Raw genomic sequence first — 26732 nt, 5'->3', positions numbered from 1 at the left:
AAGAGGCAAGACGCGACGGACTCGAGGGCACCGCGTCCTCGTGTTCCTCCGCGTGCCGAGGACAGCCTCTTTGGAAGAGGGGTCTTCACTTCAACTTCACTTTCTGTAAGTCGGGGTGAAGGGTAAACAAAGGGCTCAACTCTATTCGAGTCCTTCTATGACAATCGAGTGCCCTGGTCCCGCATCACATGAGAACATTCACGAATTTCCGACTTGTTGAGTTAGCAACGAACACGATGACAGTAATGTAACGTACGACAAGACAAATCATAAATAGTATACACACGTATATGCGCACGGACAGGGTATCGTCGTATATCGTAAGCATGTACATTACCGATGTAAAGCCTCTACGGCCATTAGATCCATCTAACCCTCCTTCCATTTTCCATGCATCCCTTCAAACCTTCAACCCTTCATTTCATCCGCCATGCGCACGCCTGACCCATCCAGCCGATGCAAGCGGAGATGCAAGGTGATATAAAGCATCGCGGGTAGGTGCATTATGCCTCCTGCTCGGCGGCCACCTGCGTTGCGGATGGTGTATCAGCCTTGACGACATCCTCTGGGAGCGACGTGGCAGCCACGGCGGGCTTGACAGCGGCTTCTGCAGCGGCGGTGTCGCTCTCCTGCACCTGAACATCCTCTTCATCGACCTTCGTAGACGCAACAGACTCCCCGTCGACGTCCTTCGACTCCGACACCTTCTCCTCTGCAACGATTTTCTCAGGCTCCTCGACTACAACAGCGGTTTCCTTGACCTCTTCTGCTCCTTCTGCGCTAGAATCTGTCACCATAGGTGTAGGCTCGGAGTCTGCGATGGGTGCGTCTTCCGTAGGCTCGGTTGCATCTGTGCTGGAGCCAGCAACAGCAACGACAGGGGCCGCATCCTGCAGCTCGACTTCCTTGACACCCTCCGTGACCTCCTTAACGTCCTCGCCATCCTTGCGCTCCTCGATAGGGCTGAGGTCGGGGGGCAGCGCAACGCTCGCAGGGTCAACCAAAGTGGACTCAGGGCGCGAACGCTTCATGGACATGGACGCGCGGGGCTCTGCCTCGTCGTCGTCTGCACGACGTTTGCGGCCGACGGTGGGCGCATTGGAGGTGGCTGCATGCGCAGAGGCAGACAGAGAGAAGAAAAGGGGGTCAGAATGCGCTCATGACTAGCCACTGAGGAAAGCCAGGACGCTACAACTCACCATCTTCGGGGAACGGACGATCGGGACGTGGCAAAAAGGAGCCAGAGACGCGGCGGAAGAGTTTGAACATTCTTGTGTCGTGTAGCGTTAGACGATTACGAGTGTGTGAGTAGCAGAGGAATTAGATGGCCGGAGAGATAGTATGTGGTGAGTGTAGAGAAAAGCAAGAGGGGGACTGTTTTGGACGTTGGTGGGAGACAGGAGCAGTCAGGAGGACAGCTGGAAGCGCGCGCCGACGCGACCGACCCCAGCCGCATGCCACGAGCTCCTGCCACCCCATCACCCGCCGTCCAATGGGGGAACTATTTTTTTTTCCTCCGGAAATTACTTTCGTGATGTGTATCCATGTTTGCGCTCCCCCAATTTCGCCCCTTGCAACCTTGCCCCACTGATCGATTGATCGTTTATCGTCTTGTTTGACACGTTCGTCACGTACCGGAGCTCAGCTAGTACGTTAACATCTTCTGCTCAGTGCACACTTTGGGAGACTATGGGTACCGTGGGGTACTGGTCCTTAAAGTGACTGCAACAAGATCTAACGACGCTGACAGCACATCATGACCTCTCCTGCTCCTCGAACGCACCCTTATAGGCCAAATTGCTCAAAGAATCTGCTGTAAAAGATGCGTCTTTGGCGCCAGCCCCGATATGACAGCTCTGCGCGGACTCAGAACTGACCAAGCTGCTGAACACGCGTGCGTACTCTACATAGCCCGATAGCCATCGTGTCGCGAGTGGCAAGCTTGCGTGTGCGCTCAAAAATGACTCGGGGAGCTTGACCTTTGTGGAAAGCTTGTCGCTTACTATGCCAACCGTCGCATTACTTGGTCCATTGCATACTCATTGAAATATATCAAGCCATTGACAATTCAAGCTACCATTCTTGGTGGAACAACATCTCAAGATGATGCACCATATTCGCATACACTGGAAGCAAGGATACAACGCACAGATCTGGGCCCGGCTCACATTGGATACAAAGTCAAACATCCGTGCCATAAGTGAGTCGCTCCCGCGTGCAACATGCCGCGTTCGTCCTCGTTAATTAACAATGCCCAAGCAGCCTTCAGGCCACTGACTCCGAAACCCACAACGCACTCGGCGTCGCCGTACGGGTATACATGTATGTATTACGCTGACTCGATTTCGAGCTCGCAAATAGCCTACGCGGCATTTTCATCTGCCAGCACCTTTCCAGAATGGCCCGGGGTACCGAGCAGCATATGGCTCGCAGTTTACATCAGTCCTACTATTGATTCTGGTTGAATATATGCGCGTACAGTCATACCCAATCATGCGAAGACGGGCTGCATTATTCGTGAAGCGACAGCTAGTGCACGATCGCGAAATCTATAACGACGTGTAGTATGTAGGCTAATTGTGCATGATCAACGAAAGGAGCGCTCGAAGACCTCTGGTGCCTCTGCCCTTGTAAACTAAGACAACTGAACTTACGGCTGTGCACGACTTAGTACGGGCAAAGCCTGAGGTTGCATAAGAGCTGGAAAACGTCCTGCGTACACAGTCCCGCTGAATTTGCGATGTTATTCATTGCGTATTGATAGACTGACGATATCATTAAGTATCACCATATATGAGGAACTCGTCGTTGCACAAATCCAGTCAGTAGCCCGTGAACGCAGTCATGTACAATTAGACTTCTACAGAAGCTGGGATCTCTACACAAATGGTGGTACTGAGGCTACTATCTGCCGAGAAGCTTCTTCGGAGACAGAAAATCCGGGCGTTATTTCCCGCCATTTGTCGAACCAACTCAACGTGTCATGACACATCCTATACTTGGCAGTATGTGGCCCTCGACCTTCAGGTAAGTCCTTTCTAAACTGGTTGTACCGACCCTGTAGGTATCAATCAGCATGATCTCCAATTTTCCTAAGGTCTCCTACCTGAGAGTTATCATCGTAAGACGTTGACCAATCGTAGTAGAGAATTTCAACTCCACGGAGGTACAAGATCATGGACCGACTTTGGCCGTCAGAGTGCGTCTGGGGATCAAAACACGGACGGAAGACTCGGAAGACCATTCTGTTAGCAAGCACTGACAATTGACTGCCACCACCGAATGACATGGTAGGTCGATGCTGGGGGGGCACCCAGCAGATTCGCCGGGAACCTACAAAAATCCATCCTTCATTCATCGAAAGATTGGACCAAGTATGGACGTCTATGCAAGCAGCTGGAGAGCAGGATGCATCAACTTCAAATTTGGCAGGCGATGAAATGGAAGAGCTTGGCTGACTAGCGCCATTTCCAGACATTGGGAGAACCTTGAGAGTATCTGATTTCCCGCAGCGAATGCCAAGAAGGAAATCGCACACTAGCAGTCTCTTAAGATGAGGTGAACTAAGCAATCCGCTATTTAGATATTGTTGAGGCATTTCGTGGGTGGCTACAAGGACGACGCCGAGTAATCTCTCTCCGTAGTGCCAAAGTGTTGCTTTCTTGTCGTTAGCATACGTCACGAAATTGAGATTGGTTCCGGATCCGATGAACGCTATGTAGACGTTAATTGGTTTTGAGAGAACCGGAAGGTGGACGCGGGTTGTCGATGTGATTAAAACTCCGACGGAGTGAAGTGTGACAACTGCCGGGGTTTCGACGACAGCCAGGTACGTCTCGTCCTCGGAGAACGCAGAAGCATGGGAAAATGTTCCGGAGCACGAATGAATCAATCCCACCAGGCGTCCACTCCTAGCGACCCATAGCCACAGGCGTTCATCGGCAGAGAAATAAAAGTAAGTGGACTTCGGGGAGAACTGTTGTTGTTTGACCGCAGATCTTTTGATTCGTTCTTCGGTAGTAAGCGCGCAAATCTCCTGACCGTGGAGACTATAGATGCGTGTAGCTTGCTGTGATACGTCCCACAAAGCAGAGTCGAATGTAGACTAACAGCGTGTCCCGGGGAAGACCTTGCAAGGATGGCCTGTCTGGTATCTGGGCGAGCGCATAGAAGATTCAAATTATCTTCGCCATGTTTGAGAGGGGGGCTGTGAGAGTTCTGCGCCTGAACGAGGAGCGAGTAAAGATCGATAATGAGTGCTTTGCTGTACACCGACGCTGCCGAAAGAAATTGGCCGTGTCCGCCATGCGACGGGACGTGAATCTGCCTATCTTGAGTATATATGTACTCGCCTATCAGAACGGCATGTATACCATTACTGTCCGAAAGCCTGAGAAGAGCTGTGTCGTCGGCTGCACGATGTAGAGTAGCGTCATGGCCAAGATGTTGGGTGAGCTGTGCTAAATAAGGCATGTTCTCGTTTGACCCATTGGGTCCGATTTGCTCAGCATGAAGAGTAGCGTTTCCTCCGTGCATGAAAGTATGCCAGCTCGGAAATGAAGATCGCTTGTCCTTCTCAAAATGTTTGCGTACGCTGTGGTCCAAAGGATCCAGCAAGTGTGCACCAGTACCCGTGATACACATGAGCAGCCCTTCACAAGAGAAAATAAGTTGGTCGATGATGTCTGATCCGGGAATTATGATTGGAGTCCGGGGTGTCCATACGCGTCTTGTTGTGTTGTACTCAAAAAGATGGACGATAGTATGCGAATCGTTTCTGTGACGAAAAGTGCAACTTGCAAATAGCGAGTCGTCATGGGATAAAGCGCACACAGACTCCAACCACTCCTGTTCATGCCGAGACGCGAGCAGGTCGACAACAGTGTTTGATCGAAAATACCACAAGCAAGCGCGGCCGTTGTGATATTGACAAGCTAGCATGTCTCCATCGTGAGAGAAAGCAACACAGTCCGGAGTCAGGATTGACCCGGGTGAAGCAACGAGGGCGCCAGAAACAGTATCCCAGAGCTGTAAAGCCGTAGAAGACAGGGTAGCCAGCGTAAGGCCATCATGCGAAATTTTGATGCCGGAAACATGCTCGTCCGAGATTGTGCGTATAGTAAAGTCCCAATGACTGTCCAGACCGAGTTCTGCAGACACGGTGCTCTCTTCGCAAGTTTTCTGGTACATGAGTCGAAGAGATGTGTTCAATGGACACATAGGCAGCGCAGACTCGTAAACGTGAAGGGCTGATTCGGATATAGGCTCTGAGAACTTCAGTATAAGGCGCCATGCATCATACATGAGCTGCGTCGCGAGTTCCTGATCATCAAAAGAGCTCCACCCCTATATTTCCTGTGAGACACCGTGAACAGTCAGGGAAGGAAGAATTACTCACTTTTATAGCGCGTCGAGCATCAAGAAGACATCTAGCGGCGACATGCAAGAAGCCCATCAAGGATGATATCTCTATGAAAAAAACAGCTGCTTCTGTAGAAGGTGAAGTACAAGAGCCCGGACTTCGGCATCCGGATTGGTCCTCTCGAGATGATATGGCCAATAGAGACACGCATAATGCAGGGCGCCCGATATCGCCGCATCACCCCTTTGCTCAAAGTCCTCAATTTCAGAATGGAGTTTCGATGTCGGATCCCCAAGGCCACATATATCCTTTTTCAGCTCTCTCTGCATGATCCTGAAGTACGAGCATGCGAGACGTCGGTGCGACTCAGCAGGGTCAACATGGTATTCTTTGGAGCGAGACTTGTCAGCCAAAAAGTCGCGCAATGAGCTATGGTATATCTGAACGGTATCAGTTGACGCCATAGATGGGAGATAGATGACTGCCGAAAGGTTGACAATGCGCTTGTGAACGTCGCAAGCAGCTAGCTTGCAGAGGTTGGACAGGGACAGGGGCTCTGCGAGCGCGATGATATCCGAGAGACACTCAGTCCCAGTCCGAAGGCTCCCAGGTTCGCAATCGGAAAGGATGTAGCGATAGACCGAGTCTATGTTGCCAAGGCTGAGGTCCAAGGGGCGAAGATTACCTTGATACATGTCTGCGAGGGCGTTAATACAGCTGGTGGGGTCTGGTGCGTCATGGACGAGTCTGACTATTGTCGCGGCGATGATGAACTGGCCTCTAACTTGGCTGAGAAGCACGTTGAGAACGACCTCGGGAGGCCACGGTATAGGGTGAGAGAACTCTAGTTCGCGCATCTCATAGATATCCTGAAAGGACTGGCGAAGGAAAATTTCTACATCATGTAGTGCGTCGAAGGACTCGACTTGAAAGGTGGCGACCAAACCCGAGGGACAGATACGCTGCGGGAGAGATTCGAGAGAAGGAAGAGGCCGACTGGTGCAGAGAATGGTAGAGATGGGGATATCGGCATCACGGACGAGATCGGCGAACATAGAAACAAGGAGTCTTATCTTGGGCTCACAACCATTCGTTGTTTTCCCCTCGTCAATTGCGTCGAATATCATCATTCTTCCCGCTTCCCATGCACGACGAAGCTCCCGAAGAGGCGCGACGATAAGGCTTTCAAACTGGCTGCGAAGAGATTTTTTGGGAGAGAGCAACTCGGGATCGTTTCTGATGGCCTTAATGATGACGTCCTTAGCGCGATGATGAAGGAGACCAATCTGGTAAGCAATGGTTGGGAGCACGTAGTCGATGCCGCTTCTGGTGAGATGTTTCCGCGAAAAGAAGAAGGTGGCAGCCAGCCGCTCTTGTGTACGGAGGCGTTCCGCGACGGAATAGGCGATGCTTGACTTTCCAGAGCCCGAGCCTCCAAACAGCCATATAATCTTGCGATCTTCTTGAGTTATTGTTGCATCCAGCTCTCTCAGAAGCTCGACGCGAGTACCTGGGAGACATTGGGAGAATGGGCGACGCTCATTGGAGTCGAACTCCGCCCCTCTGGCCTTTTCGTTAGCCAGTCTTCGCCATATCTCATCTGTTTTTTTGACAGCAGCGTAAGTATATGCGCAGAAAGTAAGAGGAAACGTCAGGCGTACATTTATCAGTCATGGTGAAGGTGGTGATTGAGGGCGTGAATGGATGGCAACGGGAGCCATTTGTACCTTCAACATGCGTCGTACAGCAACTTGGAGTACACCGCCGCGGCGACGAAATGTTGGAATAAGGTTAAGGGATGATTAGCTGAATGCTTTTGGCGGCGGGTTGCGACGCGGTCAGCCGAACCTTGGAAATCGCTTCAGGACGAGATTCCCAAATAGTCGTCAAATAGAGTGTCTTCAGGAATCATTTCGCGGCTGAACGATTTGAGGGACATGTTCTCCGACATCTCATGTAAACCTTGGCAAGCACTTCAGAAAAGCTGCAAGAAAGGTTTAGGCGAGATTTGGACGACATTCGCATAAAGACTGGACTGCCTCACGAAAATGCTGGTTGAGGCTTCAGAACATGTTTCAGAATGATGCGGAACAGATTTTGGTATTATATTCATTGAACCAGATACATAAAAGCAAGTAAATATAGCTGAGCTCAAGTATCCCTGACCCACTAAGCCTTGTTGCGCTTTCTCTTCTTCGAAGACTCCTCCTCGGGTGGGGGCGGCACAACGAGACCGGCATGACGGTTGAGAACACTCTGGAACTCGGAGATCTTGTTGGGAGCGACAACAGTGTGATGAGTGCTGGTGGGATTGCCGTGTTTCTGGACGTCGTTATTATAGATTGCTGTAAAGAACCTGTATGCACAAGTGAGCAACAAACAATGCACGAGGAGGTGGGCAGACGTACGCAGAAAGGTCGGTTGCTGACTGGTATTTGCTTCTCGCAAAGAGGAGCTTCTCGTCGACCTTGATCCAATACTGTTCGCTGGCGTCGGGGTAAGAAGTAGAAACCCACCTCTGTCGAAGATAACAGGACTACATCAGCTCAAAACTATGCTTATACTAATGAAGCACTGACCAAGAACGCAAATCGCATGTAGTGCTGCAGAGTGGCCTTGATCCGAGACGTCCCCAGAGCAGCCATCGTAAGCTCAGCAACATTTTGAGTGGTTGCACCAGGTTCTAATGACTTCTCAACCTGGTACATGATATCTTGGTGTCAAAACGTGTTCACAGAGCACAAACAGATAACACTCACTTGGCCCTTGAGGCTGCATCTAACAGCGTTGAGTGTATTCCTGATACACGTCTCGACCACTCGAAGCTTCGAGATCTCGTGGGGAAGAGGGAGGTCAGGTACATTGAGCTCTCGCATAGCACCCTTCATGGAGGACAGGTTGATATGACGTGCAGAGGATAGCAGAATAAGCACATACCACAATGCACTCAACAACGTTCCCGCGATAGGATGTTGTGGTCGGCGACAGAAGGAAGCAGTGAGCATAGGTCTTGGCAGTCTCCTGCAGTGCTCGTAAAGTTACAGTGGTATGTAGTCATGAAAGGAAATGCCACTCGCCTCGAGCTCCTTGCTCATCTTCCACAAAGCTGCCTTCACAGCAATCTTATCCTCCACCATGAGCATGCGAAGATACAGGAGGATAAGGTGGTGCTGGAGGGTGGGTGCCTTAAGAGGAAAAGATGTCCGATGTCAGAGTAAAACACAGATACAAATCGTAAAAACGCGCCTGACAGAAGATATCGAAGGCATTCTCAGCCTGGGGAGAGAGGTCCACTCCTCGCTTCACTTGCTGACCAAAGTGAACATTGGACTCAACAGTGAAGCTGTCGGGAAGGGAAGTAAAGACAGGAAGGTTTTGGGAGGAAGGGATAGAGAGCTGGCTGGAGATCGAATGAGAGAACCCATCATCTTCGAGTTCAGCCTCGGGCCTGCCATCTTGTGAGCCGTTTTCAATGTGAAGGGAACCATTGCCAGTGGCTGCCAGCCCACGATTGACTTCAGCCATCAATGCGTCCATAGGGTCGAGGGCAATTCCTTGTGAAAGGAGGTTGGGGTCGATAAGAGTGGGAGAGTCTTGCGGCATGAAAGAACGTTGAAGTCGAGAGAGAGGAGAATGGGTGCTGGAGGTACTGCCAATGAAGAGGCATGAGGGGATGAGCAGGGGGTTTAAGAGACATCGGGTGACCAGGGTGGTGGCTCAAAACAAGTCAACTTTGCGTTCTGCAATGTACGCTTGGATGCCAAGTGCAAGGAGAGCAGCCAAAGCTTTGCAGAAGCTTTGGCCCATGTCCGTCGCGTCAAAGCGTGACAGACAGGAGCTTTGACTTCCCAATTTGGATCCTTTGACTTTGCGTCCCGTGGTATCTGTTATTGTGCAGTTCCCCTTCGTGCTCAGAGTCAAAGCAGAGGTCAAAGCGGTCTGATTGGGCATTATAATACCTAAGCTGTTCTCCGAGAGCGCTTTCTGCTTAAACGCCAGCATGCCACCAGCGTCAAAGCCCCTGCCACCAGGTCAGTACATGTCAGCCCCTGAGTCTGCGATGCTTGCCGGACTGCAGCATTCGTCTGAGTCTCTCGCAGCGAAGGGCAAATCCAGTATTTTGCAGTTCTGACTTTTATTGTTATTTATTTTGTAGCATTTGAGGCACATCCTTCCCAGGCTGGGAAGGTGCGCTGTAAAATCTGTGCTCGCTTTTCACCTGACATTCCTTGGATCACCAAAGCAAGCATGAGCAAGCACCTTGACTCGGAAGGGCATGGCAAAGCTGTCACTTGCGCCAGCCAACAGGACTTGACAAGAGCGCAGTACACCACTGCTGCAGACCGATTTTATGGTGTATCTAACGTTGCACAAGCTCATTATTTTCATGGGCACTTGTCGAGTGCTTCGAGACCCAGCATGCATGCAACTGTGCAGCCCACAGTCTCAACCGACGACATCACCACTGAGGAGGTGCACACAAGCCACGATTTTGCATTTGAGCCAGTCATACCTGCATTTATGTCCTAACTTACATCGAACACGGCTTCTCAGCAAGAAGCTATCTCAGAGCAACTGCAACTGCTGGTCATGGAAGCAGAGCATGCAGATGCTGTTGCAGCAGGTCTCATTGATGACGATGATGTTGCACTCTCAAATGTAACTCAGAATTTCCGTGAGATGGGTCAGTCTCTAAATCTGTTCTATCTTACATTCAACCTATTCTTATGCATGCTTAAACCAGACTTGCTGAGGTCTGCATCTGAAGACGATGTTCACCCTCGGTTTGACCCTCATATAACCAAAGATTCGACTTATTCCCCATATCCTAACAAAGTGGTAAGCTCCAGACTTATAGCTCAAGTTTCCTACTCTGAATCTCGCCTCAGACCATGCTTCTGGATATTCTAGATAACTTGCCGCGTTTAAGGATGTCAAGCGCACAGTTCAAATTGATCTTGTGGCTTCTCGAGCAGTGTAACATTCCTGGTGTCCCGTCTTTTGATGCATTCCGTAAGTTTCAGAGTGAGCTTCGGAAACGATGTGGATCAGAACCCCAGCCGTTCACGTCCATGCTGGGAAATCACTTCCATGTGAATAACATCCGCGACTCAGTAGCTCGTGTAAGTACTGCTGTTTTAATTCCTGGATTATCTTTGATAATCACCCTCTAGGACTTTTCTAATCCTGAAATTGCTCAACATCTGCGGTTTTATCCCGAGGATGTTGGCCAAGGACCACTCTCTGAAGTATGGCAGGCCCAACGATGGAAGGAGTTTGATCCCAGCGAGCTCACACCGATGTATTCACGCCATGGAGTTCAGTTCTACATTGGTGAGGTGGCTTTGCTTCGTTCTCAGCAGCCGGTGATCCCTCAAGCATGGGTGATGCGGCAAGGTCAGCTGTATGCTGATTGCAAAACTGTCACAGTCTTGCCGGTGTGTGTTCTTTGTATGCATTATGGTCAGTTCTGATATATTATGTTTATCTTATAGGAAGGGTGGAGGATTAATGTGGATGGTGTTGAAAGTCATTTAGCTGATGAGTTTAGCATCAATTACCCCACGCTTTCCCTCAGATATTCAGATAAGATCCCATGGACAGGTCAGCCAGTTTCTGTACGACAGACTTGTGCTAATATTACACCATGTAGATATTTTGTCTGTTCCACAAATGCCCAGCAAGCTTCGAGAGCTTGCTGGTGGAGATGACCTCTATGTGGTTATGTGTCCTCTATGGTGCGATGATGTCTCCGGAAATCAAAGCAAACAGTATAACAAACATATCAACATCTATATGGTAAACTCAAACTTGCCGGGACGCTTACTCCAGGTGTGTCATTAGCTGCATAATGTCAAATTCAAGGCTAATAATCAACTGCTTTCAGCAAGAATATTTCGTGCGATTTGTGTCTACATCACCACATGCGTCAGCTCTGGAACAGTTTGCAGCTGTCACAGAGCAGGTAAAGTGAGTAAACTTCTGGTGTTTTTTCCGTGCAATTATGCTGACCAACCTGTTTGTTTAGAGAAACACATCAGAATCCAGTTCGCTGCTTCAATGCAGTAACTCATAGACCTTGTCGTGTGATTTTGAGAATCCCATCGCTCCCTGCAGATAATCCACAGCAGTCTGAAGAGTGCTCACATATGGGTGGAAATGCGAACCTCAAGTGTCGGAAGTGCAAGAATGGTGGTCCTTTGGAAGAAACAGGAACTGATTCAGGTTATCATGCACTACACTTTGTGAGTCAGGTCTCCAATAGTCACTCTTTCTTCTCATACTTCATCCAGGCTGGAGAACCACGAACAGCTGAATATACACGCTCGATTCTCCTCAGACAAATACACCTGGCAATGTATGGTGTTGAGAAGCCCATCAAAGACCTTCAAACAGCGACAGGTGTCAAGGATAAGATTGCACAACATTGGATTGACACTCTACTTGAAAAATCGCGTCACTTATCCTCAACCACAAATCTTACGCACGAGCAAATTTACGAGCAAATATCTGCATGGTTCTATGAGCAGCCAGGTCAATGGATGAACCCTCTGCTATCTGTACCCGGTAAGTGGCCACTCAAACGAGCCAGACATGTGGCTTATACTTCATTGGTGGAATTATGATAGGTCTTGATCCTTGCAGAGATACGCCAGTCGAGATCTTGCACACCATACTTCTTGGTGTTGCAAAATACGTATGGTGGTTTCTCCACAATGGTTGGAAAGAGAATGAGCAGAACATATTCGCTTTGCGTCTCCAGTCCACCGACATTGATGGTTTGAATGTCCCTCCCATCCGTGCTGCTTATATGATGCAGTACCGGAACAACCTTATCGGAAAACACTTCAAGACACTCATGCAAACAATGGTCTTTCATGTTCATGGCCTGGTCAACCATGCACAGTTTAACCTCATTAAATCGCTTGGATCTCTTGGTGCACTGTTGTGGATACCAGAGATTAATAATCTCGACACATACTTTGTAAGTCTCAATTTTATTCAGTAATCTTTCTTGAAGTATAGCTCTGATTGTGCTCATAGATTGACCTAAGAGTAGCCATTGCCAACGTCTTGGACTCCATGGACGACTTAGAGCCATCGAAAATAATTCAGAAAATGAAACTTCAGGTCCTGATTCATCTTGAAGAAGATATACGTCGCTTTGGTCCGGCAGTGCGTTATTCAACCGAAATATTCGAGTGTTTCAATGCGGTATTTCGCCTCTGCTCTATCCTGAGCAATCACTTGGCACCCAGTCGAGATATTGCCACCAAATTTGCCTCAATGGATCGGATCAAGCACATACTTAGTGGTGGGTATTGGTATGAGGATGGCTCCTGGGTATGCGCATCCAAGAATGTCCTCCAATTGTTGCATGAGGAGCCTGTGCTTCAAAACCACTTAGGATGGGCTCCAGCTTGTGAGCGGTCAGCAGGTATATGCGGCATTCACTCAAGCAATCATCTACTGATGATTGGTGACCACAGGTGAAATCAAGCCGGTTCCAATTCGCAGTGCCACAGCAGTTGTCTGGGAGACCACCCGTGCTTCCAAGAGTGTGTGGGCCACACCTGAAGACTTGCTATCCACTTCCCCTGAGTCCAAATGGCGCTTTGGTGTGTCAGTAACTTCAAATGTGGGCGATCTTTGTAAGGTTGGGTCATGGGTATTAGTCTCTGCATCTGGAGTGGTGCGTTCACAACCTATTTGATAGCTTTCATCTTTGGTTCCTGATGTTTAAGCAACAGGTTGTTGCTGGCAGAATTTGTGAGATTGTGGTGCAAACATCGAGCATCCGTGTCCAAGACAGAGGGCTTGTCACGGTCGAGCAGTTCTACATGAGTAGCGAACCTCATCCAGAATTTGATATGCCATCTCTAAGGCGTGCAGATCAGCATTCACAATATCTGACGGTCGGATCAAAGGTATGCAGTTAGTCGTATTGATAATGAGTGTCGTTAAAATTAATGACATTTGATCAGGATATCCTTTGCCTCTGCTCTGTTCAACACAACTGCAGAGCGGGCGGGTGCATGGCTCAAGCATCTCACAATGAGAGGCAGGAGCGCCAGGAGACCACACGAGTTGTTCATGCAATCCAGCATTCAGATGACGACCAATTCATCTTGAACTTACATGCCCTACACAATGCCGGGCACATCAGGAAGCTATTGCCACGAAATTTGGTAGCAGTAAAACCTCTGTATGCTGACCGCAAGTTGCATCACTGCATGGCAGCCAGCAAGCTTCGGACAGACAATGCTCAGAAACGCGAGAAGGCACAGGCAAAACGTGATGCAGCTAAGGTCGCAAAGCTTGCTACTGATCCCACAGGTGCTGCACTTAATTCTCATACTGTGCAAGGCAAGCGCAAAGAGGTGGTAGCAAGCAGTGGAGATCCGCTATCCGAGTCAAGTAGGGCTACACAAAAACGTGTTCGTGTTAATCTCAAAGTATAGTAGCTTGCTCCTATATTAGATTTGATGTACACTGTGCGCCGGATTGTTTTAAACTATTGTATCAAGAGAAACATTGCTGCATAGCATATACTGAACAACAGGGTAATCCGCCAAGAACAATAGGTTGGTGCCCCGTAGCGTAATTACCCGAGTTGTGCAGTCCGTGTATGCTTCAGCAGCAGAAATAAAGTAAGAGAACGCTGAGAGGGTAAACGTGCGAGAGACGTATACAGAGATTGAACTCCGCCTTCTATATTGGGAATCGGACATTGAATTATGTTGGCATGTGTTGCCTGGCATCTCAATTATTTTGCTGGTGATACAAACGATTTTAATGCTATTGATACTGTATATATGTTAAAGTATGTCAAATTCTGGAAAGTCGGCCATTCTAGCACTTCAGCCGTGTGTGATTTGGTGTATACTGTGCCAATGTCGTGTTCGGCGCGCCTTTATTTGGTTCTGCTTGGTTTTCCTTATTTGAAACTCCGCTGTTATATTCCTCACAGACGCGAGCGCGTCTCTCATTCTTACATCTCATGCTGCTTCCGGAGGTGGGCGCAGGTGCCCCGTTCCGCAAACCCTCGCGCGTGCCCCATTGAGGCCCCGAAATGCTGAAGTTGAGTTTCGCCGCCCACGGCCGGGCTCTGATGGACATGCGCTCTGGTCAAGGCGTCTTCTCCACAAGCCTGGTCGTGAGCAAAAGGCTGAGCAAAAAAACTGAAGCAGGGGCCTGAACACATCCCTACGTCACTTAAACCAAAACAAATCCATGTTTATACCATAACATTAGAGCACACATTAATACACCTCGCATTCACGTGCTATAACATGCTGTAGGCTGCCATAATGGTGTATAGAAATGGGAATCCTCACGAAACTCTGGCTCGCTTGTGAGGACGACTACCGTATTCAGATGCTGTCAATAAACATGAGCTGGTGAGATAAATCATGGCAAAATCGGACAAGTACCTTTAGATACATGTGCATGGGCAAGCTCTGCACGACGTGAGTGCAGTGCACTTTCATAAATGGACGTGCAGTGTCGGGACTTCTTGATTTCGCCGAGAAGCCAACACACCTCACTGTCCGTTTCCGACTCGGGCTCGGTCTCCGACTCGGTCTCTGATGCAGTCTGTGATCCGGCCTTGGTGTCTTCACACACTGAGACATTGGGTACAGATACATGCCGATCCCAACCTGACTGGCTGGGCATTTCCTGGTCCAGTGCCGCGTTTTTGTGTGCATCACCAATAGTGACGATTTCATCCTCAGCTCTAGTTCCCGAGTTTAAGCTTATATTGAGTGTCTGGAAGGGTGAACGATTAATACTGTAAGCTGATGAAGTGCGGGTAATTAACTCACTAAGTTTTGAGGTGCGCAAGGCCCGAAGTTGATTGTAAGCGTCCTATTGGGACACAGAGATGCGACCGGCACAGTATCTGGGGCGTTATCGGGACTCTCGGATTTGATGGGCAGCGGCATGATGATATGCAAGGCGAGTGAAGGATATCGATAGGGGGGCTCACCAAGTATATAAGTACAGGGAGGTCAAAGCGTTGGGTGGAGTTCGACACATGCAATGCAAAAATGAGCAGATAAATACCTTATCCATGTTGTAAAAAGGTTTTGCTTAGATCTCGGTCTCATGGTTGCATGGACATATGGTCGAGGGTTTGTCAAAGGTTGGATTGATATTTGGACAACAATTCAGTATGTAAGGTTGGCCCAAGCGATGGCCAAGGTCGCGAGACGCTTTGACGTGCAGATTCAGTCAACCTTACCCGTTCAAGGTCACATTTCCCTTTGTGCACTTTGGCGGTGTACAGCAAGAGTACAGCAAGTGCAGCCTAGTGCAGCAGCTTGCTGTGGACATTGCTGCCGGCGGGCCAGGACAGTGCCTTCCTTGTATGGAAATATAACCGGAGGAGATAACGTTTATCTGCTGTTTTTGTCGCGGCCGTGACTCGGAAAGATTCACGAAGAGCGGGTAACGGGTTATTGACTCTGCTTGTACCACATCCACCGCGCTCTATCCTTCTGTTGCCTATACCCGCTCATCACACTAGCTTTCTTATTTCCTTCTATCTTCTGACATTCTCGAGCTCAACGATCACCATGACGCTCGACGTGACCAGTTTCATCGACCGCAAGGGCGGTAACGCCGAGGAGATTCGCGAATCGCAACGGAAACGAGGAGAGTCAGCCGAAATCGTCGACGAGGTCATTGGGATGTACGATGAGTGGGCCAAAAGTACGTGTCTCCGGCTCTGTGATGCGTTGCGGTTGTAACGAACTTCATCCCTACATCTCTTGAGAACACCTACTGATCACTTTGATTTCACATAGAGGGATTTGAGGAGAACACCCTGAGCAAGCAGATAAACGAGATCCAGAAGCAGATCGGTGCTAAGAAGAAGGCATGCTACCCACATCTCACCTCAATGCTACGAACTTCTGACAATTGCATGTCTCCCGCTGTACACAGGCCAAGGAGAACGCAGACGAGCTAGTTGCGAACAAGAAGACACTCGATGCTCAGCTTGAGGCAATGAAAAAGGCAACTAAGGAGTACGAGCAGGAGATGCGCAAAAAGGCGAGCACTGTTGGCAATATCATCGCCAAGGACGTTCCCATTAGCCAGACGGAGGTGAGTCAGGAGACACAGTATCAACACTTGCACTAACGCATGCATATATGCGTGTTCGTAGGATGAAAACGTCACTCTCCGGACATGGCACCCCGATGGTCCTAACGCGCAGGTTGAGAAGAAGACTGACATCATGCCCCATCACGAAGTTCTTCTCCGACTGGACGCTATGGATCTTGATCGCGGTTCGTCCTCCGCCACTTTCCCCTCCTTATGTGCGCTTTGCTGAAGGAAGTTAACGACAGGTGCCAAGGTGGCAGGCCACCGTGGCTACTTCCTCACGGACGATGGCGTAGACCTGAACCAGGCGCTCATCTCATATGCCCTAGACTTCCTCCGTGGGCGCGGATACAAAAAGATTCAGCCACCATTCATGGTCAACAAGGATGTTATGGCCAAGACGGCGCAGCTTGATCAATTTGACGAGGAGCTCTACAAGGTGTGCCTTCTCCACGCTCCATCTTTATCCTCCTCGTTACATGATCGCTCACATCTTTCATCGGCCGTGTGTGGCCATTCGACACCAACTGATAGGTGATCGCGAGCGAAGACGAGAAATACCTCATTGCTACCTCGGAACAGCCCATCTCTGCCTTCCACCAAGATGAGTGGTTCGAAGACCCGAAGACTCAGCTGCCAATTTACTATGCTGGTTACTCGACATGCTTCCGCAAGGAGGCCGGCTCCGCAGGACGCGATATGTGGGGCATCTTCCGCGTGCACCAGTTCGAGAAGGTCGAGCAGTTCGTCATTACCGCGCCCGATGCGTCCTGGGAGGCATTTGACACGATGCTCGGCAACTCGGAGGCATTCTATCAGTCGCTGGGGCTACCATACCGTGTCGTGGCAATCGTATCGGGCGCGCTGAACTTGGCGGCGGCCAAGAAGTGCGATCTGGAGGCGTGGTTCCCCTTCCAAGGAGACTATAAGGAGCTGGTCTCGTGCTCGAACTGCACAGATTACCGTACGCCTTTTTTTACTCTTGGTTCTGCATGGTACTGACAACGAATATTCACGCAGAGAGCAGACGGCTAGAAGTCCGATGCGGTCTCCGCTCGAAGGACCAGCAGCGCAAGGTCTACGTGCACATGCTCAATGGTACGATGTGCGCAACCGAGCGTGCGCTCTGCTGTCTTGTCGAGAACTACCAGACACCCGAGGTAAGTTACCACACCTTGTCGTTGTCGTTGCCGTCGTTTGCTAAGCGTGTTCACAGGGTCTGAGAGTCCCCGAGGTACTCCGTCCGTACATGCACGGCCGCGACTTCCTCCCTTGGAAAAAGGAGCTGCCCAAGAACCTGCAGCGCAAGCAGGCGTGATGGTTACCCCTAGTGGTTTTTCATCTCTATATTTCTGAGTAGTTGGGAATGTACGTTTCGTATGACTATAGACGGGGCCTTGCACGTATCGGCCTCTTGACGGGTCTCAGAAAGCTAAACGTACTGCATAACGGCGCAGTCGTGCGAACTTAATTCAGGGATTGTGGACAACAAGATTCATTGTGTCTACACTTGCGTCGCCCGAATCCAGCGGGTCAACCAAATCGCCCGACATGAGGCTGAGCCGAAATGCGTCGGAAATGAATTACTCCGCCGACAACGCTGGATCAGCACAATGACCCCCACTCCGGTGAACAAACATACTGAGGCGAACTAAACTCAGCTTGGTTTAATGGCGAAGTTACCGAGTAATCGTTCCGCCGTGATGAGAACGTAGTTGATGCGACCTCGATCGGACGCACATTTTGAACGCCTCAGTAATGCAGCATTACGGCGAATTCGAGGGCGTGGAGGTTCGCGGGAGGCACGCATCAGGTTATCACCGCGAGATGCAGAATTTGCGGGCTTGGAGAATGTAACCGGCAGCATAGCCCAAGTCATGCAATCAGCATGCATCATGGGGCCCCTCCGGCATCTAGAGATTAGCAACCTTAAGCGGTTTGTTTATAGGTTACGGCTATTTACTTGTCCCCGGGTCCACCGAGACGCATCAAGGGCGAAGAGGCAGGACGCCTTAGCTTGCCTTCGAAAATTGGAGAACAACCACTCGCATGTCCACATCCCACCGAGAGAGCAGTCAGAGCAAATGCAATAAACTAGCTAACATACTAGTACAAATACATAGTGAGATATTCCAGAGTGCGCACGAGTGCACACCGTGGGGGGTACTAGACAAATACTGTAATGCGACGAGTCGTGTAGGTTATAATGAACATGCATGTGCATCGATATCAGCGGTTGTTGGTGTTGTATCAGTGTATCAGCAATGAAATGGAGAGGCAAGATCGAAACAAGCAAACAAACAAGAAAGAAAGAGACAGAAGAGAGCGAGAAAAAGAGAAGAGGGGAAGAAGGTGAAAGAAATAACACAGCCGCAACGTTGGATATCTGTCGAGTCCGTTCATCCATCCATTCCATCTATCAACCCAGTCATCCAAGCGAGGCCCCGCCGTCGTCTATTATTTTAGTTTACCAGCAAAGCTTCCCTCCACGGACCGCGGCGTGCGCTCGCCCACCTACCCCATTGCCCACGGTCTGCGGGGGACCAGGGGCCAGAACCGAAAGATATGATGAGAGTATACTTTTAGAAGTCGGAAATGCAAGAGAGGAGGTGAAGGAGGAGGGAGAGCAGGTAGAAGGGAAGCGGGGGGATGTGAACTAAGGATGTCGCCAAGGATGTAACGGAGTATTCGAGGAGGGGAGGGTGACCAAGAGGACAGCATCGAAAGCGTCGTCGGGAGAGGGGAGACGTCAACCAAACTCCGTCGTTCACTTTACGATTCCGCAAGCTCGAAGTAAGACCTGAACATGCTCTCGTGCCGCAGCGCCGTGCCAGAGACGACACCATACACGTGCAAGAACAACCTCGGGAAGCGCTTCGTGAAGTACGCCAAATAGCCCTCGGGCATGGAGCCTAGCGTCCGCTTGACGTTGTCCGGCAGATCCTGGTAGTGATGTTTCTACATTCCAGCCCGTCAGGACGTTGCTCGAAGAGAATGCAGAAGGGAAGAACGCACCTTATTCCGCAACGCCCTCATCAGATCCTGCACGCTCTTCCCATCGTACTTCCTAAACTTGCCCAAATTCTCAACAAACACCCGATCCAACCTCGCATACCAGTCCCCTTCCACAACCTGCGCCGCCCCCGTCTCGAGCACAACAAGATTATGATCCCTCGGATCCCGACACATAATCTCGAACCGGTCCGACGCGTCCTGCAAGAAACTCAACCGCTTCCCCGCGTCCCAGAAAAACGGATGCAGCAGACACGTCGTCGTATCCGGCCTCGCGCCCGCCTCCGCATCGATCATCCGCCCAATCAGATCCACCGCCTCGCTCCCCTCCTCGCCGAACCGCTCGAGCCCCTCGAGCGCCCTGCTCCCCTTCATAATGTTGCTCTCGCGCTCATACCGGTCCCCAAACGGATGGCCCCCGTTCGTGAGCACATAGAAGAACAAACACCCCAGCGCAAAAATATCCACGCTCTTCGTCAGCCGCGTCGGCCGTTTCCCGCTTCCTCCCGCCGTGCCCGTGCTCCCCGTCGAGCCGCCCGTGGCAGTCCCAACGCTCCCCCGCGAGCTCACCGACGACCCGTCGTCGCCCGGATCCTCGAGACGCACGTCCCCGCGCAGAATCTCAGGCGCACGCCACCCAACAGTGCCCGCCGCCATAGCCCCATGCGCAGTCGGCAGAAAACTCGTCTGGTCGACCTCGAGCTTCTTGCACAGCCCGAAATCGCTAATGAGCATCCGCCTCCCGCCGTCCTTGCCCGCGCCGCTCGCGCCGGGCTTTGGGCCGGACACGAGTATATTCTGCGGCTTGATGTCGCGATGCACGAGCTTGAGACTGTGCAGATGCCGCAGGCCCGAGGTGATCTGCCGAAGGGCTTTCTTGGAGTCGAAGCCTACGATGATATCGCGGTGCACGTCCGGGCGCTCGATCACGTCCGCGAGCGAGGCGGGGCAGAGCTCGAGCGCGATGTAGAGGAAGTTGGCGTGCGACTCTTGGTAGTAGTACCGGATCACATTCGGGTGGTCGTCTGACTCCTGTAGGATGGACACCTCGCGCGCGGCGAGCGTGACAAAATCTTGCAGAAGGCGCTTCACGGCGACGGCGCGCCCCTGCAGCGAGCCTTGGAAGACGACAGTACCGTGCGAGCCGAACCCTGCGCACGAGGACATCGGTGTCAGCAACTACACGATCACAGACCTTCAATAACATAAACTCACCGAGAACCGTATCAGAAACAACCAACGACGTCGCCTGCTGCTGCACCGGCGGCGCCGCGGCAGACCTCTGCACGATCAGCGTCGGCGACGCGGTAACTGCTCTTGGAATCCCTTCTATCCGTTCCTGCTCCTCCTGACCCGATCCCGATCCCAGTGCCTGACCCTGGCCCTGCTCGTCTGTCCTTCCATTGGCCTGGGCATTGGCATTACCCTTGCCTTTCTTGCCTCGGCGGCGGCGGCGCTTCCGTGGCGCGCCCTGGTCCTCCTGCCCTTGATCCTGGTCCTGGTCCTGGTCCTGGTCCTGATCTTCAGCGCCTGTATCGTCCGCCGTGTCCTCATCCCTCGATAGCTTAGGCGAGCCGGGAGGAACGCTGAACTTCACGGAGGCAGTCACGAGAGTCTGGTCTCCGTTCATCTCGGACTTGGATGCGGATGCAGGCACGGGCGTAAACGGGGTGGAGTCGCTGTCGTTGCCATGACCCTTGGGCGTTGGAGTTGGGGTGCTTGGAGCGCCGTCAGAATCCGGGGTGGCTGTCGCACCCGAAGTTTCCACGACACCGTCCGCTGTCCCCACAACCGCAGTCGCAGGTTGAACCGGGGCCGTATCGTCAAGATTGACCACAGGCACAGCCCTTGAGCCATCGCCCCTGCCAGCTTCCTCCGAACTCCCAATCGCAGCCTCGTGCGTGCCAGGCGCCGGAGGCACAGCAACCGAGGCGGGCGAAGACGAAGTGAAGCCCTTGGAGCGCGTGACGTACACGCCACCAAGCACAGCGAGCAACACCGTACCCAGCACACTCGCGCCCACACCGCCCACGAGCGAAAGCGGGCGCTCGACGACCGCAGCCGTCGAGTGCGCAACGCTGCGCCAGATCTTTGTAAACGTCGTATTGTCCACGGGGACACCGCTACCGGCGCCCTCACTCGGTGCCGCCGGCGCAGGAAGCCCGCTGTTGAACCCCGGGTGCTGTGCGGGCACCGGAGAGGGAGAGGGCGAGAACGGGACCGAGGGGACGCCGGGGAGGGTGGGCGGCGCCTCGAGCGGGCGCTTGCCCACGAGACACTTGCGGTCTATGCCGCCGCCCGTGCGCGAGCACGCCTGCGCCCACTTGCGGCGGCGCGTGATCGCGTCGACGTCGTCTGGCAGATCCATGTCCGTGTCTGCGTCTGCATCCTCTTCTCCGCCCCTGCCCTTGCCCTTGCCCTTCTTTCTAGACGTAGAATCGGAAGGCGCGTCGATTGACTTCAATGCGGGCGCATATTGCGTGTCTCCGAACGCGACGAGCGGGAACCGGTCCGTGCCCATGACGAAGAGCGAGCCGGTCTCCTCAACGAGGCCGAGGTAAGCGCTGTTCGCATCCATGGGGAAAGAGCCCTTGCTTGAGCCGGATTTGGAGGTGCCGAAGAGCGCATCAGCGAGTGAGTGGCGGGGCTGCAGGAGGGCGAAGGCCTCGCGCGAGTGTGCACCACGGAGGACATCGAATACGGCCACACTGAGAACGTGACGAGCGTCAATATTGATTGCATTGGATTGTGAGACAAGAGTGGCGTCGCATCGGATCCGAGTAGAGAGACGGAAGATAGCAAAAACGAATGTACCGGCATCAGCGTCCGCTCGTTCAGGACGCTAATCCAGAATAGAGGAAAAGGTTAATAGAAAGCAGGACTTACATCGGGCTATCGAATTTGATAGAACGGACAAACTCCGGGACTTGCTTGTATGCGTCGTCTGGATCGTCGCGCGCGTGCAGCATGATAGCTTCCCCACTTGGTAGCGAGTCGAAATAGATGTCGTCCGCAGTCCGCCTGTAGGCAGCCTGCATGGCGCTGTGTTGCACGTTGGGTCCATACGCAGAAAAGGATAAGCTCTGGATGGGGGCGCCCCGAGCTCGACCACCGAGGGAAGGAGGAGGGGCGGACTTGGCCTTGGGGTAGATGGAGACGTGATAGTCTGCCGTATTGGAGCGAGTTCCAGACTCAACCCCATATGACTCGAGAAGACATGTTAGACTCACCGGTACGGCCAATGAACACCTCCGTGGGCTTGAACCGCTCTGCGTTGGAGAAGGCGTCCTCGAGGTCGTCGAGATCGAGCTCCTCGTCCTCCGTGCTGGTCGGCGCAAGGTCTTCGAATGGATTCCAAGGGCATTCGGCGGTGATGGCGCGGACTTTTCCGGTTTCAAGTTCGATACTCAGAAAACTTGACTCTTTCTTGCCGACAAAGAAACGGTCATAGTCGTTCGCGCGGGTGTTGCCGCCCGAGCCTGCAAATGTGCCTGGGGAAAGCTCCACAAGTTGGGGCATGGTGAGGGAGAGGCGCTGAAGGGCGCCGCGCGGACTTGGGAGGACGTATATGTCACCGGACTGGGGCTCGATCACGTACAGCTCTTGGTGTGGGCGCTCTTCGTCATCGTCGTCTTCATCGTCGTAGTGAAAAGTGTCGAGAGAGGTGTGTTTGGTGCGAATGAGGGGAGCGAGGGCGGTGGGTGCATCTGAGCCGGATGTGGGAGCTGCGGAGGGGGACATGGACCAGAGGCGCTGTCCGGAAGTGCGGTTGAGAGCGTGGAAGCGGCCATCTACAGATGCGAGGAGGACGATGTCGAGGAGCTGGAGATCGTCTCCGTCCTCGTCTTCTGGGGAGACGAAGTGGCGCTGGGGGTGGGGGGAGTTGAGGGAGAGGGTGGAGAGGTGGGCGGTCGTTGCAAGGTCCGTTGAGAGGTCATCTTGCGGCTGTGGGAAGGCAGGAGAGAGCCGAGCAGCCTCTGCGAACCAGAGGGCGGCGAGGACAGAGGGGAGCGTCAGGAGATACCACATTGGCCGATGGCGGGCCAGAAACCCATCAGCAACAAAACAGAAAATGAAGTAAAGCAGAAGAAAGAAATCGGCGTCTGCACGGAATCACACAACCAGCTCACCACCAAGTACACAGCACCTTCCCCTTTAGGAAACTTTGTCCGTCCGAAGCGCCGTTATTGGCCAATGTCCGAAGTTCCATCTCTTTGATCATCCGTCCCTGACATTCCTCCGCTTACTGCCCACCCCTAAAATTTCTGTACACTCCTCCGACTCCTCCATCAACGCAGTTTGAACGGTCTGCCAGCAAACAATCACCATGCCTGACATACCCGTCGGCGCACAGATCTTCGACCTCCTCTTCCACCCCACAGAAAACGTCGTCTACACCGCTCTGCTCACAGGCCATCTCAAGGCCTTCACCTATGACGAACAGGGCCAACACGCTCCCGCCTTTGCCCTCCCTCTCTCAAAACGATCCTGTCGATGTCTGAGCTCGACCAAGGACGGATCACGTCTCTGGGCAGCTGGCAAGGCCAAGTCCATCTTGTCCGTGTGCCTTCATTCGCGTTTGTTCTGGCCCGCTCATAGCTCGTGTTTTCCCTACAGCACGATCGACACAGCCACCGGTGCGCTCTCTGAGACGCGCAAAGCTGCCCATCCGTGAGTCGTCTAGATGACATGTCGCTGCGTGAACCCTGTCTTCAACGACTTCAGGTCCTAAAGCTCGCCCATAAACCGCATAAAACGCACCATGCCACATTGTTTTGCCACCGGCGACGACGACGGCCTCATCAAGGTGAGCTCCGTTCGCCCCTTGCCTCGTACAGCCGTATTCACTGAGAACGACACTGTTATGTGCGCGATTCCATAGCTGTGGGACGATCGCCAGAACGACGCGATCCGCGAATACCCACACCACTTTGACTTTATTTCGGACTTCCTCTGGCTCGAGGACAAAAAACACCTCGTCGCAACAAGGTGAGTTGCGACCCCACGCTTGCGCCTCCTATGTCATTCTTCGTTCCTTTCACCTGCTTTCACTTTACGTGCTGTCACCATCACCCTCCGCGATCGCGCACCCTTGACCCCCTGACCACACTCTTTTGGCGCTCGATTGTCCCGTTTCTCAGGCAAGAACCTGTAATCATGGTCAAGGCCATATCTAGACTGGCAACAGCCTCGCCTTGTTGGCCTGGATACCCCAACGGCGACCCATATTCCTTCCCCTCGACGCGGGAGAACCGCAACACGCTTTCCACATTCACGCATACATCTGTCTATCTTATCTTTAATATATTTATCTTCGCGCCCCTGATTTTACCCTTCCCCCGGTTCTTTGATTGTTGCCACAGCGCTCTCCCTGTTTCTCTCTTTTACGCTGGCGCCTGACTTAATTTAACTGGCATCTTTTTATTCTTCTTCTTTCCCCCGCTGTCTGTCTGGCTGCCTATTCTGATTCTGATTCTGTTCATTGTCTCTCTAGTGGCGATGGAACTCTATCAGTGATTGATGTGCGTGGAAAGAAGGCTGAGCCGTTTGCCCAGTCCGAGGATCAAGAGGATGAACTGCTTTCGATCGTCCCTATTCGCAAGTGAGTGTTCCGTCTTTCTGGCACTATCTTTATGCGTCCACTGCTGGGGCCTGCCGTTAAGGACGCCCGGCACGCTACCGCCACTTCCATCACGATCATCGTCATCGTACGCGATTGATTCGTGCCTTGCCAAAGGCGCACTGCAGACGCCCAGCTCTGCGCCGGCCCTGCGACAGTGACGGTGCCCCGCATCGTGTCCCTGTCCTGCTCAACCGTACCGCCCCAACCAACAACATGCTAACGCAACACACCTACCTAGCAAAACAAAAATCGTCATCGGCACACAAACCGGCATCCTCTCGATCTTCAACCGCACGCACGGCTGGGCAGACTGCGTCGACCGCGTGCCGGGGCACCCGTCGTCCATCGACGCCCTATGCGCGCTCCCCTCGCGCTACCCGTCCGCGCACTCGACGGTGCTCACGGGCTCGTCGGATGGGCTGGTCAGGGCCGTGCAGCTGTTCCCGACGAAGCTGCTTGGGGTCGTGGCGGACCATGGGGAGGCGCCGGTGGAGAGGATTGCGGTGGATAGGGGCGGGGAGGGGATTTGGGTGGGGAGTGCGGGGCATGAGGAGGTGTTGAAGATGACGGATCTGAGGGAGGTGTTTGAGGACGAGGACGGGGGTGCCAGCTCGGATGCGGATGCGGATGCGGATGCGGATGCGGATGCGGATGCGGATGCGGATGCGGATGCGGATGCGGATGCGGATGCGGATGCGGATGCGGATGCGGATGCGGTGGGCGATGATTCTGATAAGGAGGGAGAGGAGGGAAGTACGGTTGGTGTTGGCGAGAAGAAGCAGATGTTGAAAGGGAAGCACAAGGCCAAGGAAGATGTAGAAGAGTCTGGCTCGGACTCGGACTCGAACTCAGACTCAGACTCAGAAGAAGCAGACGCAGAAGCATACCCCGAAACCGTGGGTGATGGCGACGCTGGCTCGGACTCGGATGCGGAGGGCCCGAGCGCTGGGGACAAGAAGCGCAAGCGCGGGGAGAACGACCCGCTTGCTGGTCGTCGTAAGAAGGGAAGAAACGAGATGGACGCGGAGAAGGGGTTCTTTACGGGGCTCTAGCTCGGTGCGTGCGTGCTCGGTGCCGGTGATCACAGGTGCTTTGGGTGTCCCATGACGGGTATCCTAGGATCGTTCGCTGCCGCTGGTATTGGCATAGCGGGTTTGGGGCTGTATCTTCGTTTTCGAGCTTGCTTGTGTTCTTTGCTGAGATTATGTTACGGCTATGTTGATGTTGATGACACTCTCAACGTCGCATTGTCGGATTACTATCGATTTCCGACGGTATTCCAACAGCTTTCATCTGCCATCTCGACAACTCGATTCTGTGTTACGCTTGATGCTTGCAACAGTAGAAACATATAGGCACGGAGGCACAGCAATCAATTAATCAAGCTTTCAAGGTCGAATGCACTAGTACTCCACTGCGAGTTGTTTAACCGTCAACTTCATGATTACATGTGGCCATATACTAAGTACTGTGCCTGCTCGCCGGGACTTGGATCCCGAGACCACTCGGAGCCTACCACCGGGTGTAAGCAACATCAGTCAGCTCAAGCTACTCCAGAAACCCGATCGAGACGAGGTGTGGTGTGGTGAGGCGAGGTGAGATGTGTCCGAGAGCAGAGACATC

At 52.4% G+C, this 26732-nt stretch overlaps 8 protein-coding genes across 8 annotated transcripts; 3 read left to right on the top strand and 5 right to left on the bottom strand.

Annotated features, from left to right (window-relative positions):
- Positions 1–201: 201 nt before the first annotated feature.
- Positions 202–1336, bottom strand: CONPUDRAFT_166317 (uncharacterized protein). The gene is made up of 2 exons (XM_007771769.1): positions 1200–1336; positions 202–1108 (listed from the first exon to the last, which is right to left on the bottom strand). Exons 1-2 carry the CDS (start codon positions 1267–1269, stop codon positions 504–506), a joined length of 675 nt encoding a protein of 224 aa, XP_007769959.1. The 5' UTR covers positions 1270–1336; the 3' UTR covers positions 202–503.
- A 3827-nt stretch (positions 1337–5163) lies between these two features.
- On the bottom strand, positions 5164–7036 carry CONPUDRAFT_166316 (uncharacterized protein; the record flags this gene model as incomplete). Its single annotated transcript, XM_007771768.1, has 3 exons — positions 5164–5346; positions 5399–6962; positions 7024–7036. 2 exons carry the CDS (start codon positions 7034–7036, stop codon positions 5470–5472), a joined length of 1506 nt encoding a protein of 501 aa, XP_007769958.1. The 3' UTR covers positions 5164–5346; positions 5399–5469.
- A 495-nt stretch (positions 7037–7531) lies between these two features.
- Positions 7532–8250, bottom strand: CONPUDRAFT_154965 (uncharacterized protein; the record flags this gene model as incomplete). Its single annotated transcript, XM_007771767.1, has 4 exons — positions 7532–7718; positions 7771–7880; positions 7942–8061; positions 8122–8250. The coding sequence occupies 4 exons, from the start codon at positions 8248–8250 to the stop codon at positions 7532–7534; spliced, it is 546 nt and encodes a 181-aa protein (XP_007769957.1).
- A 235-nt stretch (positions 8251–8485) lies between these two features.
- Positions 8486–8965, bottom strand: CONPUDRAFT_154964 (uncharacterized protein; the record flags this gene model as incomplete). The annotated part of the gene is made up of 2 exons (XM_007771766.1): positions 8486–8547; positions 8614–8965. The coding sequence occupies 2 exons, from the start codon at positions 8963–8965 to the stop codon at positions 8486–8488; spliced, it is 414 nt and encodes a 137-aa protein (XP_007769956.1).
- Positions 8966–10177: 1212 nt separating this feature from the next.
- On the top strand, positions 10178–13659 carry CONPUDRAFT_25752 (uncharacterized protein; the record flags this gene model as incomplete). Its single annotated transcript, XM_007771509.1, has 13 exons — positions 10178–10201; positions 10252–10485; positions 10537–10800; positions 10858–10966; positions 11016–11194; positions 11250–11332; positions 11391–11607; positions 11656–11929; positions 11992–12347; positions 12407–12842; positions 12892–13055; positions 13108–13290; positions 13348–13659. Coding segments are annotated over 13 exons (2835 nt in total), but the record flags the coding sequence as incomplete, so codon positions are not given.
- A 2131-nt stretch (positions 13660–15790) lies between these two features.
- On the top strand, positions 15791–17894 carry CONPUDRAFT_125910 (serine-tRNA ligase). The gene is made up of 8 exons (XM_007771765.1): positions 15791–16078; positions 16174–16244; positions 16313–16474; positions 16536–16659; positions 16720–16913; positions 17009–17438; positions 17495–17634; positions 17691–17894. Exons 1-8 carry the CDS (start codon positions 15943–15945, stop codon positions 17790–17792), a joined length of 1359 nt encoding a protein of 452 aa, XP_007769955.1. The 5' UTR covers positions 15791–15942; the 3' UTR covers positions 17793–17894.
- A 654-nt stretch (positions 17895–18548) lies between these two features.
- CONPUDRAFT_125909 (uncharacterized protein) lies at positions 18549–23177 on the bottom strand. Its single transcript, XM_007771764.1, has 5 exons — positions 22717–23177; positions 22373–22652; positions 20702–22194; positions 19490–20637; positions 18549–19432 (listed from the first exon to the last, which is right to left on the bottom strand). Exons 1-5 carry the CDS (start codon positions 23003–23005, stop codon positions 19247–19249), a joined length of 3396 nt encoding a protein of 1131 aa, XP_007769954.1. The 5' UTR covers positions 23006–23177; the 3' UTR covers positions 18549–19246.
- A 636-nt stretch (positions 23178–23813) lies between these two features.
- Positions 23814–26161, top strand: CONPUDRAFT_154960 (WD40 repeat-like protein; the record flags this gene model as incomplete). Its single annotated transcript, XM_007771763.1, has 6 exons — positions 23814–24043; positions 24104–24157; positions 24221–24293; positions 24369–24475; positions 24981–25088; positions 25348–26161. 6 exons carry the CDS (start codon positions 23814–23816, stop codon positions 26159–26161), a joined length of 1386 nt encoding a protein of 461 aa, XP_007769953.1.
- Positions 26162–26732: the final 571 nt, after the last annotated feature.

Source organism: Coniophora puteana (genome assembly GCF_000271625.1).
Source record: "Coniophora puteana RWD-64-598 SS2 unplaced genomic scaffold CONPUscaffold_8, whole genome shotgun sequence".
In the NCBI taxonomy this organism is placed as follows: domain Eukaryota; kingdom Fungi; phylum Basidiomycota; class Agaricomycetes; order Boletales; family Coniophoraceae; genus Coniophora; species Coniophora puteana.
The sequence above is the reverse complement of the archived record's forward strand: the minus strand, read 5'-3'. Positions and strand labels throughout refer to the sequence as shown.